General features: G+C 39.3%; 1 protein-coding gene across 5 annotated transcripts in view; it reads right to left on the minus strand.

Annotated features, from left to right (window-relative positions):
- Positions 1-4,041: 4,041 nt before the first annotated feature.
- ckap5 (cytoskeleton associated protein 5) overlaps positions 4,042-15,948 on the minus strand; it is a 96,072-nt gene continuing 84,165 nt past the window's right edge. For 3 of the 5 annotated variants that reach the window (XM_069905441.1, XM_069905417.1, XM_069905423.1), the window contains 4 exons: positions 13,919-14,002; positions 13,166-13,331; positions 5,406-5,566; positions 4,042-4,905 (listed from right to left, as the gene is read on the minus strand). In XM_069905441.1, the coding sequence (XP_069761542.1) occupies positions 4,675-4,905; positions 5,406-5,566; positions 13,166-13,331; positions 13,919-14,002 (642 nt within the window). In that variant the 3' untranslated portion in view covers positions 4,042-4,674. The remainder of the gene's footprint in view (positions 4,906-5,405; positions 5,567-13,165; positions 13,332-13,918; positions 14,003-15,948) is intronic. The other 2 variants (XM_069905430.1, XM_069905450.1) reach the window with 2 other exon arrangements.

Raw genomic sequence — 15,948 nt, forward strand, 5'->3', positions numbered from 1 at the left:
AAGAGAATCCCAAGTAATTTTATGCTGTTATTAAAAACAAGAGGATGAATAAAGGACAGGATCACTCAAGGACAAAGGAGGACATTTGTGCTTTGAGTCAGAGTAAGTGGGCAAGGTACTAAATTTTTACTTTATATCTTTATTCAGCAAGAACAGAGGAGAGTGATAGGGAGTATTGTCTGGAAAATGCAAATGAGTTAGGCGATTTTAAGATCAAGAAAAAGGTGGTGCTGCATCTTCTGAAGAGTGTTAACGTGGAAAGTATGGCAACTGCTTAGACCTTACTAACAAAAGCAGTCTAGGACAGAGAGTAGCCAAAGTTGCACATTTCTTCAAGAGAAAAGAGGACAATCAAGGAAATTATAGTCCAGTGAGCTTTTACATCTCTGCAAAGGAAACTCATTGAAATACCCTGCAATCCTCTATGGCCCATTACAGAAGTGATGTATGGGCTTTAGAAAGAATTCAGAAGTTGCTTGGGCTAGAGGTATGACCTAGAAGGAGAGATTGGAGAAATTAGAGTTGTGCTCCTTCAGTGTCAGAGGCTGGGGGGGGGGGGGGGGGGTGAACTGATAGTTTACAAAATTAATTTTTTAAATTAAAAAAAAATTAAAGCCAATTCTGGCCATTTAAACCCATGTCACCCAATTACACCCAAATGAACCTAAAAACCATGTATGTTTTGAAGGGAGGGAGACCAGAGCACCCAGGCATAACCCACGCAGACACACACAGACAGCACCGGATTCGAACCTGGATCGCTGATACCATAATAGCATTGCACTAACTGGGCTGCCTATGAGGATAAACTGTCAAAATCTTCCCCCCACCCCCACATAAAAATGTCACTAGATGAAAGGAGTGAGTGGGAAAGTTTAAAAGCAGGGCAAGCATTTTCTTAACGTGGTGGTTGGTGCCTGCAGTGGGCACCCAGTAGTGGTGGAAGCAGATAAAATAATAGCATTTAAGAGACTTCTAGATAGGCACAGGATAGAGAACCATGCAACTACCAAGGTTTAATTTAAATTGGAAACTGTTTGGCACAGACGCCTGATGTAGGGCCTGTTCCTATGCAGTACTGTTCCATGTAAGATTTTTGCTATAACCAGATTTGTTTTTAGCCTAACTTTGCTTCAGCCCTTTTGGCTCTAGTTCCCCCTGCTGGATAATTCCCAGACTCTGAGAATGAATACCCTTTTTACAGAGCCATTAAAAGACGAGAATTAACCGTCTTTTAACCGCTTCACTTACCTGTGTGAATGAAACAAATGTGGGATGAGGGGGTCATTTCATCCCGGTCATTACCTGGCAAGGTTAGTAATTTCAGAGGTAAGTCGCACTGACTTGACTTTAAACACAGGTCATTTACACGGCACTTATGGGATCGCTGTGTAAAAAGGGTACACGTGACAGAATTCAAAGACAAATACATACTCAATCGAACCATTAACAGACAAGGTCCCCACAGCTGCACCAGACTGTGGCACATACCACAATCCATTATGCTGAAGCTTTTACTCCTTGGTCCATGTGAAGATAATGAATGGCTAGTAAGCATCAATTGATGGGCCCGCTACCTGCAGATGTTAATTTTAATTTTTTTAATTAACCTTGAGGTAATTCCCCATTTTAAAAGAAAATTTGCGTGGCAGCATTACATTCTGATAGCCATCATCACCAATTTCCCCATTCAAAAATGTCTCATTTTGCTGAGGCAGTCATCTTGGGTAGAAAAATACAAAAAAAATTATAATTCCCTGCACCAAAAAAAATCTAATTTCAACCTCGGGTCAATTGACTAGCAAATTAGGAGCATGAACTTTAAGTACAGTCTCTCCATCAAAAGGAAACAGCCTTTTAACATTCACTACACCAAATCCTTTGTCGCATCTCAAGTTCATCCTTTAGAATTCTATACTCCAATTGTCTAGGATAATTTTAGACACTATCCCCTCAGAGGACAGTCAAATACATTCCAAGGACACACCCTCCAACTTGACACTCCCTCTGATTCCTTCAAGAGTATCCTACACAAACCTGCACAGCTCTCAATCTCAGCAAGAATTTTAAAAGCTTTAAAGAGCACACATCATAATTTTAAACATTCAATTCTTTCATTATCAGCTTCACAAACTTAAATAAGAACAATGACAAGATCAATGAACAGATCAGCAGAAATGCATACCAACATGCTTGACCTCCATGCCTTACCATTTTAGGTTACAGATGATGTGCCACTACTTAGTTGGACCTTTGCATTACACACATGGTAAATATTGTATTGGGATTAGTCTCAACATAATTCTGTTCAAATATCAATTTAGGGCTACATCTATGTACTTTATTGTTTCAATTGTAACATTAATGAGCAGTAAATCCAAAATCATAAATTCAACTTCTCTCACTTCATTGTTTTTCCGTTTAAGTGTTCCATTCAAGGGATAAATGATGAAAAGCTAAAAAATATACATTCATTACCATTGTCACTGTTTCTTACCCAAACAATACCGTCATGGGATTAGGGGTCATTTCTGTATGTCTCAGCTTTTGACTGTAATGGAACTCATTGAACCACAGCTGAGGTGAAAGACTACAAACTGGCTACCTCTGGAACCTTGGTAGTTACTTTATGGTGGTATGCTACCCCATGGTATGCTAATCCATAAGTTGTATTTTTGGTGTTGGTACACCAAGTTATTGGAGAAGTGAAGAGGGCCCTATTTAAATATTTTGTTGACCTGCTGAATGGTGCCCAACTCCAGGAGACAATGGATGGATTTAAACAATGAGGGTATCCAATGTGTGCTGGTGCCATCAATGGTACACATTCTCATCAGAGCCCCCCAGGACCCACTAGCCTACTACAATTGGAAAGGCTGGCACTCCAGTTCTTCAGGCGGTCTTAGACCACAATTACTGGTAAGGATCATGCCCTGAGTTACAATTATTGTTCTTTATCATATTAGTGTGTTTCATATTTCTATCTAAATACAGACTTCTTGTTGTTCCACCTTCATAGATGTGGGTTGGCCTTGTCATATTCATGATGCTCAAGTTTAGCCAACCGTTCTCACGTGAAGTAAGTTAATATACCCCACTGTACAGTGATTTATGTATCATCCTCAGAGGTTGCATAAGGCACTTATGGCTCTCATTCATCCCAAGCAGTTTAGACAGCAAGGATCGCAAATACCTGGTGGAATGTTTAGAAGAATAAAATCTTCCAGGATAATACATGATAGCCTGTAGATGATTAATAAAAGAACAAATAATTTAGATTAGAATTGGATTATTTCAAGGCAGACCCGGTGGCACATGCAATTTTAATTAGACAGATGTTTACATTGCATAATTAATTAGAGTTTAAAAAATGAATGCACCAATGACAAGGTGCAGGATAACAAGTTACTGAATCTAGTTATTTTATGAACCTCTTGGAGAAAATTAAATATTCAGGTTGATTTGATTCCAAAGATAATGTCATCATACTTTGTTTGCTACCGTAAAAGTATTCAAGTACAGTTGTTTTCACTTTCCAAGTCAAAACAGCTTTTAGAAATCACGAAAACATTTCAAATAGCCATAGTGTCCACTGTAGGCCAGATATACAGGAAACATCAAATTTGTAAAACAGAAACCTAGTCCTTTAACTTAAGACACTCACCCAATTAATTTGAGGCAATATTGATGCCGATTCTGAAACTCTGGACATTATCAGCTGTTTGATTTGCAGAAAACTAGACCAAGTCCCCTGAAATTAAATCTCTCCAGGTTTATGGGTAAACAATGAGTAGAAACCCAAATGAATAGAAATATTCATCATTTATTATGTTTATATTTATGCTTCCCCAGTGTTGAGGGGAAAAAAATCTTTTGCAATTGTAAAACTTTTGATCATGATCTTTCAGTGAACGTTATAAAATGTTAGACTTACACGGGGGCCTAGCTATAAAAGAACTAATTTAACAGCTACAAAAATTATTGCTTTAACAGATCTTTAAATTATAATACAACTTAATTTGGTTAATATTGTAACACAGATTTTTTGTTTTTAATAGTCTTTATTTAAAAAAACACATAAATATTCATAACCTCATGCCATGCTTCATGATTCCATTCTGAATCAACACATTTCAAATAGAGTTGATCACAGGGAAAGAAAAGAAAACACAAAACAAGCAAGTTAAACTTTCTAAAAGAACTAAACAGATAGACTTAGTCAGATAACAGACTTCCTTCTCAGTATTAAATAGGCAATGCTGCATTAATCAAAACAAAAATCCAGCCAGCATGGTCTGAAATTACCTATTGGAGCCCCAGTTGTATCAACCTTGTTAGTTTCAAATGGAGACATGTGCAATACATCGTAGCCAACAAGTTACTCTGTTACCGTACTCCAGTTTGAAAGCAATTAGCAATAAGAGAACATTGAAGATAACTGAAATACAGTTTAACTGCTTTTACAGGTGTTAGTGTGAAAGTGTTCACAACAGTTCTTAATATCTGTTATTGCAGTCCAGAAGCCTATATACAGAAATGAATTATGCCACAATGCACAATTATTCACTGTATTGTACATAAAGAAATTATACATACTAGGTTAATAGGAGGCCAACAGCTATGAAGGGACCTTCTATTTCAACAGACCATCATTGCATATTATTCACAGGCTATCTATTTACGACTGCTCTTTATTCGTTCCAGTCTTTTCTTCAGATCATCAAGATTAGCTGCAGAGGTTGTGCTACTGTTGGTTTGTATTGGTGGATGAGATTCTTGTTCTTGATTATACTCTCGTGAATCTCGAAGATGGGTAAGTTTATTGTGCAGAAGTTCAGATGATGATACAACTGTAGGTACTGTAGGTTTGGTCAGAAACGACGTTGTGGGTTGTCTTTCTTCATGCTGCACCAAGATAGACATGACAGGTTTGCTAAACTTTATTTTGATTAGAATACAGATATGAAAATGGAAACATTAAACGATAAAGCTACATTTTTAAGAGGAAGTGCACTTAAGATCATAAAACCCATGAATGCTTCAAAGTTCGATCCTCTGTACTCAAGTCTATAAAAATGTAAGTTTCTTCCATGGTAATCAACGTACTGATTATCAAAGGAGAATTGTGGTAAAAGACAGCAGTATACATTTTGAAATGTAAACTGCACACTTTTCAGAAGTTGCTATTTTGTGAAGCTTCAGTTCATTCATTTAAATACTGGTGTTAATTAAAGCAGCTCAATTTATATGAATTGAAAGGAGTTGAAGACAGCACCAATAAATCTGTAATAATGGAAGTATTCAAGTACTTACATGAAACTGGTAAATGGACAAACTTTCATAACTATTCCATTCTACAGCACTAAAATGAAAACACCTGAAAGTAGTGAAAAGATGCACATTACCTTGGAGTTACTTTCAAAGCCACAACGTTGTCGGAGAATTTTTAACCTTTCCAAGTAAACGGCAGGACCAATTTCTTCTCCATTAATAGTACTACCTGTAGAAGGCATAGAACTGGAACTTGCCACCTGTGGTAACTCATCTGGAGTTGATGAAAACCCTGCTAAATACATAACAAGTACTCCAATCAATAATTAAAACAATCTTCCTTATCAGTTCTCAATTTATGGGTAAGAAACCACATTTACACATCTTTTCCCGAGTCCCACAGGTACTAGTGCACTTGGTGGACTCAGTGACAGCGGTCTGCTCTTTAATGCCTGCTCATAATTAAAAAGCTCCTCCACTGCATTCCTGGACGAGTTTCAAATATGGTGATGTGAACAAAGAGCTTGTTATAGAATATACATGTTGAGGAGAGATGATGGTAACTTTAGACACTGATTGAAATCAGGTTTTGCAATGCAGGAGGTTCAATGGAAGGCGGTGGAGGGGATTTGGTTGAGCAATCAGAGGGAAAAAGGGAAGGAGCAGCACAATATATTAAATGGAAACCTTTTCCTACCATTAACTATTATTGGAACAAGAACAATTAAGGTAACAGAATCGTACAGCACAGAAACAAGTTCCCTGTGTGCAAAAAATTACTTCTAAGGTCTCCTTTAAATTTCTCCCCTCATGCCTTAAGACTGTACCTTTTAGTTCTTGACTGCTCTGCCATGGGGAAAAAAAAAGATAAGAACACCTCCTGCTGAGGATAAGCCCAGGAGACAACCTGAAAGGAAACCACAGCAGTGGACCAGCGAGGGGTTCAGTGAATGAAGGACTAACTAAAGTTTATTTGTGATTGGCTCCTGAAGGGGTCCCTGAGCATTGAAAGCTTCCTGGTCTGGGAGCTCAGTTTTCCTCTTACATCAAACAGGAAGGAGGCTGTGAGGCTTTGGAGCACTGGACGCAAATCCATAGACATTCCATTTCTCTAAATGGACTCCCTTTTGTTCTCCTACTGTTGGGGGCACTGAGCATGCTAGTTTGTGTGCCTTTACAGCAGGGAAAAGTACAGGTACATGATCCTCTTTATCCGGACATCTAGAATCCAGAAAGCTCCAAAATCCAGCAAATGGGGAGAGAGACGGCAGCGCAACTGGAAGGGGGTGTGGGTGGATACAGTAGCACAATTTGGGTGGGTTTAAATCTGGAACACACTGTCCCCGAAGGGTTCCGCAGAGATAAAGAATAGTGTACCTGTATATGAATTTTGTGTATTATAACAGGTAAACTCCACTTTATGAATATTCTAATTACGAAAATTATCTTATACGAAGAAATCACAATGGGTTTTAGCTTTTACGATAGTAGTCTATGAAAGTTTGGTTTACTAACCGTTTCTTAGGAATGCTCTACCTTCTTAAAGCAGGGAATACCTATATATTCAAGATTATTTTGTCATGTAATAAAACAAATGTAACATTACAAAAAATTGCATTTCAACTGCCTTAAGGCAAAGATTTGCCATCAGCAGAAATTGCCTTACAGTGGGAGAAAGAGAAGCCAAAAGGCTCTCATGAGAGTCGCTGGATGTCTGCGAGCAGCCCCCTGAGGCTCTGCCGCCCACACAGACTTCAGTCAAAATCATCAGCCACCCGAGCTCCACCACTTTCAGGAAGCCTCCAATGCCCAAGGTCCCTCAGGAACTCCTCCCACATTAGGGGACACCCTTTCAGTCAGTCTCAAGCCAGATTTGGGCAGTCCGGAGCATGGCGAGAGTCCTTTCACCCCAAGTTGCCAGCAGCCCTCAGCCTGTGCGAGTTCCTCACATTGAGTCGCTAACAGCCCAGCACCTGTGTTCTTCAGTCAGAGAGCCCCTCACAGGTCCACCATCCCATAGTATTATCGCGTCTGCAACCCTGAGGCCACTACTGCCATTTTGCTGTTGCAGTATTTTTAAATTAAACACCATTTACTCCTTTAACAGCCATTTACAATCTGTCCAGAGCCATCGATAGTAGGACTGGGCAGTAGAATCTTGCCGACGAGCGCTGTGTCTGCATCCCACCAATTTTTTTTTATTTGTATGACAGAGTAATCCTGAATCTTAAATACAGCCCTCATTCCAGGCAACATCCTTGTGATTTGTTGCTACCACATTCTTCCTTTAGTGGGATCCGGAACATGTCCTAATCCTCCAACTATAGTCTAACCAATACTTTGTGCAGTTGCAACATGACATCTTGTTGTTTATACTCAGTACCTTAGCCTATGAAGGCAAGCACAAAAAAAAAATGCTGTCTTCATTTTGGTCACCACTTTCAATGAACTTTGGACGTTCACCCAAACATCCACGGTACAATACCGCTCCAGAATACCTGCCATTTAATCAACATGTTCTACCAGAATTGGCCTTCACACTTGTCTGGATTAAATTTAACTGCCATGCTTCACTCAAATTTCCAACTAATTTATGTCTCATAATATCCTTGGACAACCTTCTACACTTCCACCAATTTTATGTCTGAAAATCAGACCATCTACATTTTCAATGATTGTCCTTGTTTTATTTTTAAAAAGATGAATGTCCATCTCAAATTTATTTCCTCCCAAATTCTTCAAAACTCATAACAAGTAAAACAGAAATCTACTGCTCAACTAGCATTCCTTAAATTTCTCAGTTGATGTATTTTTTCAGCTGATTGTAAAGTCAATAATTGCTTTCAAAAAACATGGATTAACTAGAGGACTTGATGTTTCTGAAAGACCAACTTTCTAGCTTCCAAATTATTTATGGCATTTCTCCATGAAGTATTCACTTTGGCAGAAAGAAAGGCATTTGTGAATAGTGAGAAGCCATCAAGTGGTTGGAATATACAAGGAAGTCTCACTTCAAAGTATATAGGGCTTTGGAGAGATCACAGCTGAAATACCATGTGAATTTTCGGTCGCATTACAATTAAGGAAATATTTGCTTTGGAAACAAAAAAAACATGAAATACAAGGCAAGACTGTGTGGAGCATGGTGTGGGATGTGATTAGGTGAGTGGTTGCCCAAAGGAGAGAATGGCATTCTCAACTTGCAGTTCTGGAGCTACACATTTTAGGAATGAATTGGGGAGAAATTCTTTACCCAATATGTATTCTACATATTTACTCGAATTTTCAAATCTAGGGATCTGGTGGTGTTAGAAAATGACCAAACTTATCATTAATTACATGCCTAAAGAGAAGCAGACCAGACCAAGTCCTTTTTGTTTACTCCTGCTACTTGCAGATTTTTCTATACCTCATCTTATATTTTCAAGTGAATTTAAATATCAAATGATTCATTTATGCTCAAAACAAATTCATCTTTGCCTGATGCATCATTTATGAATAATGACACTTGTATTCAAATCATGTTCCCAATCATTTTTAATCCCAGCCACTGAGACTGATCTTAAATTCAATTTAAGTAATTATTAATAGATTATATTATCCACTGTGAACAAACTAAGTTCAATAATAAATCAAGAATATTAGAATTTGAGATTCGAGGAAACTCAGAAAGTTTGGACTGAACAAAATGCCTAACTCAGTGGTTCTCAACCTTTTTCCACTCACAGTCTTCTCTATGCCATAGATGCTCTGATTAGTCAGGGGTTGCTTAAGGTGGTATGTGGGTGGAAAGAAAAAGTTTTAAAACCACTGTTTTAATTGTACCTAATTGACTCATAAATCCTAAAGAAATGGGCCAAATGACAATTTTTGTCAAGCAAAATATTTCACTAACAATTGGGTCTAGTGCAGTGATTCTCAACCTTCCCTTCCCACTCACATACCACCTTAAGCAATCCTTTACTCATCACAGATGGCATAGAGATGACTTAAAGTGGTTCGAGAGTGGAAAGAAGGTGGCTGAGAACCACTGGCCTAACGTGTAAATAATTGATCTAAAAAGGCAAAGCATCTCGAACAAAAAGATATTTATAACTTTTGATATTTGATCTATACCATTCCTTAAAGCCAGCAACTAACCCAGATGGCTATCTATAATGGGACCAGCAAGAGAAAAACCATAGCCATCAAAAAATGTTCTAAATTGAGTACATATTTTCAACTTATTTTTCATTATCGGATTATGTGTCAATTTAGAAAAAGGTAAAAAGGAACCTAAAGTTGCCAACATAGATGATTTTTTTATGAAAACATCAGTTCCATCCAAGAAGGGCGATTCACTAATTTATCAAAATGTAATAATAAAAGTAATTATGTACATTAATTTCCCAATAATAATATTGAAAATTTGGAAGTGATAATCCCCATTCCTTATACTCTTTTGCAGATGGGCTTTATTTATACGTGGTTGTTTTCCCTGCCAAATGTATGAAGAAATAACTGGCTCTAATGAGTTGAATATCAGATAAAGATTGGTACTCTACTCTTAGCTTAATGATTCCTCCAATTGTGCAAGGTATTGTTTATTACAATTTAAGGTGGTACCTAGAATACTCAAATATCTCATGAACCGGATATACTTCTGTCTGCATCCCAGGAAGATTTAGTTTTTATCATGTTGATAGCCGAATAAGCAATTTTATCAAAATGGAAAGGTAACTCATTACCTACTCATACACAGTGGTTACATAATGTAAGCTTGGAGAAAATTAGATTCAATTTGAAACGATGTAGGGCCCATTCATAGAATACTATCATGACTGGATATTCTGGTGACTCTCCATCTAGTTTCTGAGGGTTGCTATTTGATCCATTTTATTTTCCTCAAAGTAACCTCGATTAAAGGGAGGGGATAGATCAGATTTAGTTTTACTTTTTTTAAAAAAAATTAACTTGTTAATAATATGCATTAAATGGTAGGCTATTGAGATGTTGGAGCTGTCTGAGGGCAAAGACCATGTCAGTAGTCGCGCAAACAGAGGATCTACTGACATGGTCTTTGCCCTCAGACAGCTCCAAGAAAAGTGCAGAGAACAAAACAAAGGACTCTACATCACCTTTGTTGACCTCACCAAAGCCTTCGACACCATGAGCAGGAAAGGGCTTAGGCAAATACTAGAGCGCATCGGATGCCCCCCAAAGTTCCTCAACATGATTATCCAACTGCACGAAAACCAACAAGGTCGGGTCAGATACAGCAATGAGCTCTCTGAACCCTTCTCCATTAACAATGGCGTGAAGCAAGGCTGTGTTCTCGCACCAACCCTCTTTTCAATCTTCTTCAGCATGATGCTGAACCAAGCCATGAAAGACCTCAACAGTGAAGACGCTGTTTACATCCGGTACCGCAAGGATGGCAGTCTCTTCAATCTGAGGCGCCTGCAAGCTCACACCAAGACACAAGAGAAACTTGTCCGTGAACTACTCTTTGCAGATGATGCCGCTTTAGTTGCCCAATCAGAGCCAGCTCTTCAGCGCTTGACGTCCTGTTTTGCGGAAACTGCCAAAATGTTTGGCCTGGAAGTCAGCCTGAAGAAAACTGAGGTCCTTCATCAGCCAGCTCCCCACCATGACTAACAGCCCCCCCACATCTCCATCGGGCACACAAAACTCAAAACGGTCAACCAGTTTACCTATCTCGGCTGCACCATTTCATCAGATGCAAGGATCGACAACGAGATAGACAACAGACTCGCCAAGGCAAATAGCGCCTTTGGAAGACTACACAAAAGAGTCTGGAAAAACAACCAACTGAAAAACCTCACAAAGATAAGCGTATACAGAGCCGTTGTCATACCCACACTCCTGTTCGGCTCCGAATCATGGGTCCTCTACCGGCATCACTTACGGCTCCTAGAACGCTTCCACCAGCGTTGTCTCCGCTCCATCCTCAACATTCATTGGAGCGCTTTCATCCCTAACGTCGAAGTACTCGAGATGGCAGAGATCGACAGCATCGAGTCCACGCTGCTGAAGATCCAGCTGCGCTGGGTGGGTCACGTCTCCAGAATGGAGGACCATCGCCTTCCCAAGATCGTGTTCTATGGCGAGCTCTCCACTGGCCACCGTGACAGAGGTGCACCAAAGAAAAGGTACAAGGACTGCCTAAAGAAATCTCTTGGTGCCTGCCACATTGACCACCGCCAGTGGGCTGATATCGCCTCAAACCGTGCATCTTGGCGCCTCACAGTTTAGCGGGCAGCAACCTCCTTTGAAGAAGACCGCAGAGCCCACCTCACTGACAAAAGGCAAAGGAGGAAAAACCCAACACCCAACCCCAACCAACCAATTTTCCCCTGCAACCGTGTCTGCCTGTCCCGCATCGGACTTGTCAGCCACAAACGAGCCTGCAGCTGATGTGGACTTTTACCCCCTCCATAAATCTTCGTCCGCGAAGCCAAGCCAAAGAAGATTGAGATGTGCAGAGCAACAAAGGGATTTAGGAGTTGTGGTAAATAGTACCCTCAAGGCTGATACTCAGGTAGATGGTGTGGTGAAGAAGGCATTTGGAATGTTGGCCTTCATAAATCAGAGCATTGAATTCAAGACTAGGGAGGTTATGATTAAATTGTACAAGGCATGGGTGAGGCCAAATTTGGAGTACTGTGTACAGTTTTGGTCACCAAATTATAGGAAAGATATAAACAAAATAGAGAGAGTGCAGAGAAGGTTTACGAGAATGTTGACAGGATTTCAAAGTTTGAGTTACAGGGAAAGGTTGTGCAGACTGGGGCTTTTTTCTCTGGAGCGTAGAAGATTGAGATTGAGAGGGGACTTGATAGAGATGTTTAAGATTTTAAAAGGGACAGAGTAAATGTGGATAGGCTTTTTCAATTAAGAGTGGGGGAGATTCAAACTAGAGGGCATGGTTTAAGATTGAAAGGGGAAAATTATAAGGGGAACATGAGGGGAAATTTCTTTATGCAAAGGGTGGTAGGGATGTGGAATGAGCTTCTGACAGACGTGGTCGAGGCGGGATCATTGGTTACATTTAAGGAAAGACTGGATAGTTACATGGATAGGAGAGGACTGGAGGGGTATGGACCGGGTGCTGGTCAGTGGGACTAGGAGGGTGGGGATTTGTTACGGCATGGACTAGTAGGGCCGAACTGGCCTGTTCTGTGCTGTAAGTGGTTATATGGTTATATGAGTCTATAGATCATATCATGAAATTAGATAGAATTTACCCTTTGTTTAGACCAAGCAATTGTCTAATGTAGTTTACTTGGTTTCTATCCAGAATTATTTCAAAGAAATATTGTTAAATAAACAAATATGGATAGGTTATTTGATTTATATTTATTTGTGCTATGTATTTGACATGACCAGTTATTTGTTTTATTAGAGGACTTTGTATGTAGAATTTATATGTTAAACCCAATAAAAATATTTTAAAAAGAAAAACTCCTAGTTACCCTGCACTTGAAAAACAACCATTTAACTGGGAACTTAAAGAGCCCATGTGGTTCAAGAATGAACCTGTGGTCATTTCAAATGGCCCAAAGAATTGAAACGATGTCATACATGCTCTATAACACCATGCTTTTTTCAACAACATTTAGCAAATTATACCAAAGTCTTAATTGAGTTGAAACTGCCATAAAATAAATAAAATCAGATGTGAGGAGAAAGAATAGAGTTTTGTGCCTAATGAGCCAGAAAGTACAAGTCCAAAATCAAAAATATTAAAAGGAACCAAACATCTTTGATGAGCAAAGTCCAACCTGGATTCATTAATATGCCTTAGCTGATAGATAATTCAAAATTATTTAATTTCTCCTCCCCCTGTTCCATTTAAAACTCCTCTCTGAATGCATTTGCCCTTTAATCTTACCAGAACTGGATGAAGATGATATCTTTCCTTTTCCCTCCCTCTCATTTTCCACAAACTGCAAACCCTTTTCCACATAATTCTGAAACTGATGAGAAGTTTTCCTCAGGAATGGTTCAATGTCAGCATCTGAATTCTTCTTTCGATACTCATAAAGTTCTGCTAACCCCTATTCGGAAATGGAAAGGATGGGATTAAAAACCTTTACCTAAATTGATTAAAAATGTGAGAAGTAATGCTTCATAAAAACAGAAGGTGGGTCAAGTGATTCACAATTTACATAATGGAATCAAGAAATGGAAATGCAATTCTGTAATTGAGAGCAAATCATTACTGTGTGACAAAATAGTTAAAAAATGTAAATATTAGCATGAGGCATCACATATTAATTGGTCGAATGAGGCCATGTGTACTTTGAAAAATAGAATTGGACAGGTGCAAGTCACTGACTCTCCAACCAGCCCCAAATCCATGGCAAATGTTAGAACAATATCATTTCAAAGGATTTAATGAGAAAACACCTTTATTCTTCATTCCTCACCAGTGTTTGGAAATAAAGTAATGTCCAGGACCAGCAAATAATCCTTCAATAGTCCAATATCTAAAAGCAAATTAGTATTTTTTTTTTGCAGAGTATTGCATTGATTTATTTCAGCAATATCAACTACTTCTCACAATTTACCAGGACAAAGTGAAAAAAACTAAACAATCAAATAATTCACCTTTAAAGTATTCAAAGAACAAATTCAAGCATACCTCCCTTGTGTTTTCCTTGGATCCTATCTTTTTAAATATTTCCGCCAACGTTTCACTTATTTTTGCTTTTGATTCTTTATACCCCTAAAAGTAAATCAAATTAAAACAATGACAATGGAATCATTCATTTCAGAAGATCTTAAATTTAAATTGCATAATTTTTTTTTTAAATTATTCAGCGGCTACATGTTTTAATAGATCAGTTCTGCTCAGATAAAATATTATTTCCAAAAGCATTCCTTCATTTAACATAGTTATTTGGTTTAAAAAAAAATGCACATACCGAGATTGCAGTAAAAAACACAATGCTGGAGAAACTCAACAGGTCAGATGGTGTACTTTATATTAGCAAAGATAAAGATACCATACCTTGATGAAAGGCTAGAGCCCGAAATGTCAGTTAGGTATCTTTATCTTTGCTATCTAAAGTACACTGTCTAACCTACTAAGTTTCTCCAGCATTGTTTTTACTTTTTCTTTTTATAGTTTTTTTTTTAAATCAACTTTTTTTCATTAAGGGAACTGCTTTTAACATAGTGAAAATTTTAATCATCATTCACTGATCAGTTCCATTTATCAATTTATAGAAAGTAAAAAGGCAGTTCCATAAATATATATATATATATATATATATATATATATATCTTCTTTCTTCTTTCTTTGGCTTGGCTTCGCGGACGAAGATTTATGGAGGGGGTAAAAGTCCACGTCAGCTGCAGGCTCGTTTGTGGCTGACAAGTCCGATGCGGGACAGGCAGACACGGTTGCAGCGGCTGCAGGGGAAAATTGGTTGGTTGGGGTTGGGTGTTGGGTTTTTCCTCCTTTGCCTTTTGTCAGTGAGGTGGGCTCTGCGGCCTTCTTCAAAGGAGGTTGCTGCCCGCCAAACTGTGAGGCGCCAAGATGCACGGTTTGAGGCGTTATCAGCCCACTGGCGGTGGTCAATGTGGCAGGCACCAAGAGATTTCTTTAGGCAGTCCTTGTACCTTTTCTTTGGTGCACCTCTGTCACGGTGGCCAGTGGAGAGCTCGCCATATAACACGATCTTGGGAAGGCGATGGTCCTCCATTCTGGAGACGTGACCCACCCAGCGCAGCTGGATCTTCAGCAGCGTGGACTCGATGCTGTCGACCTCTGCCATCTCGAGTACTTCGACGTTAGGGATGAAAGCGCTCCAATGGATGTTGAGGATGGAGCGGAGACAACGCTGGTGGAAGCGTTCTAGGAGCCGTAGGTGATGCCGGTAGAGGACCCATGATTCGGAGCCGAACAGGAGTGTGGGTATGACAACGGCTCTGTATACGCTTATCTTTGTGAGGTTTTTCAGTTGGTTGTTTTTCCAGACTCTTTTGTGTAGTCTTCCAAAGGCGCTATTTGCCTTGGCGAGTCTGTTGTCTATCTCATTGTCGATCCTTGCATCTGATGAAATGGTGCAGCCGAGATAGGTAAACTGGTTGACCGTTTTGAGTTTTGTGTGCCCGATGGAGATGTGGGGGGGGCTGGTAGTCATGGTGGGGAGCTGGCTGATGGAGGACCTCAGTTTTCTTCAGGCTGACTTCCAGGCCAAACATTTTGGCAGTTTCCGCAAAGCAGGACGTCAAGCGCTGAAGAGCTGGCTCTGAATGGGCAACTAAAGCGGCATCGTCTGCAAAGAGTAGTTCACGGACAAGTTTCTCTTGTGTCTTGGTGTGAGCTTGCAGGCGCCTCAGATTGAAGAGACTGCCATCCGTGCGGTACCGGATGTAAACAGCGTCTTCATTGTTGGGGTCTTTCATGGCTTGATATATACACACATACACAATTACTGATCCTAAGTTTTGGAATATTATACAAAAATATCTTTATGGTTAGTTAAAAGTCTCATATTTTCTGACAGTAACATTTTACCATTCGCAGTTTTATTATAGTATTGTATTATTTTGATCAACCAAGTTTTCCACACTTGCAAATTGATCATTTGCTCTTGATTTGATTTTGGGGATTGATGGAGCATAAGCTGTTTCACAGAACTGCAAACACTCAAGCATCTGCAA

Source organism: Narcine bancroftii, chromosome 1 (assembly GCF_036971445.1).
Source record: "Narcine bancroftii isolate sNarBan1 chromosome 1, sNarBan1.hap1, whole genome shotgun sequence".
Classification (NCBI taxonomy): domain Eukaryota; kingdom Metazoa; phylum Chordata; class Chondrichthyes; order Torpediniformes; family Narcinidae; genus Narcine; species Narcine bancroftii.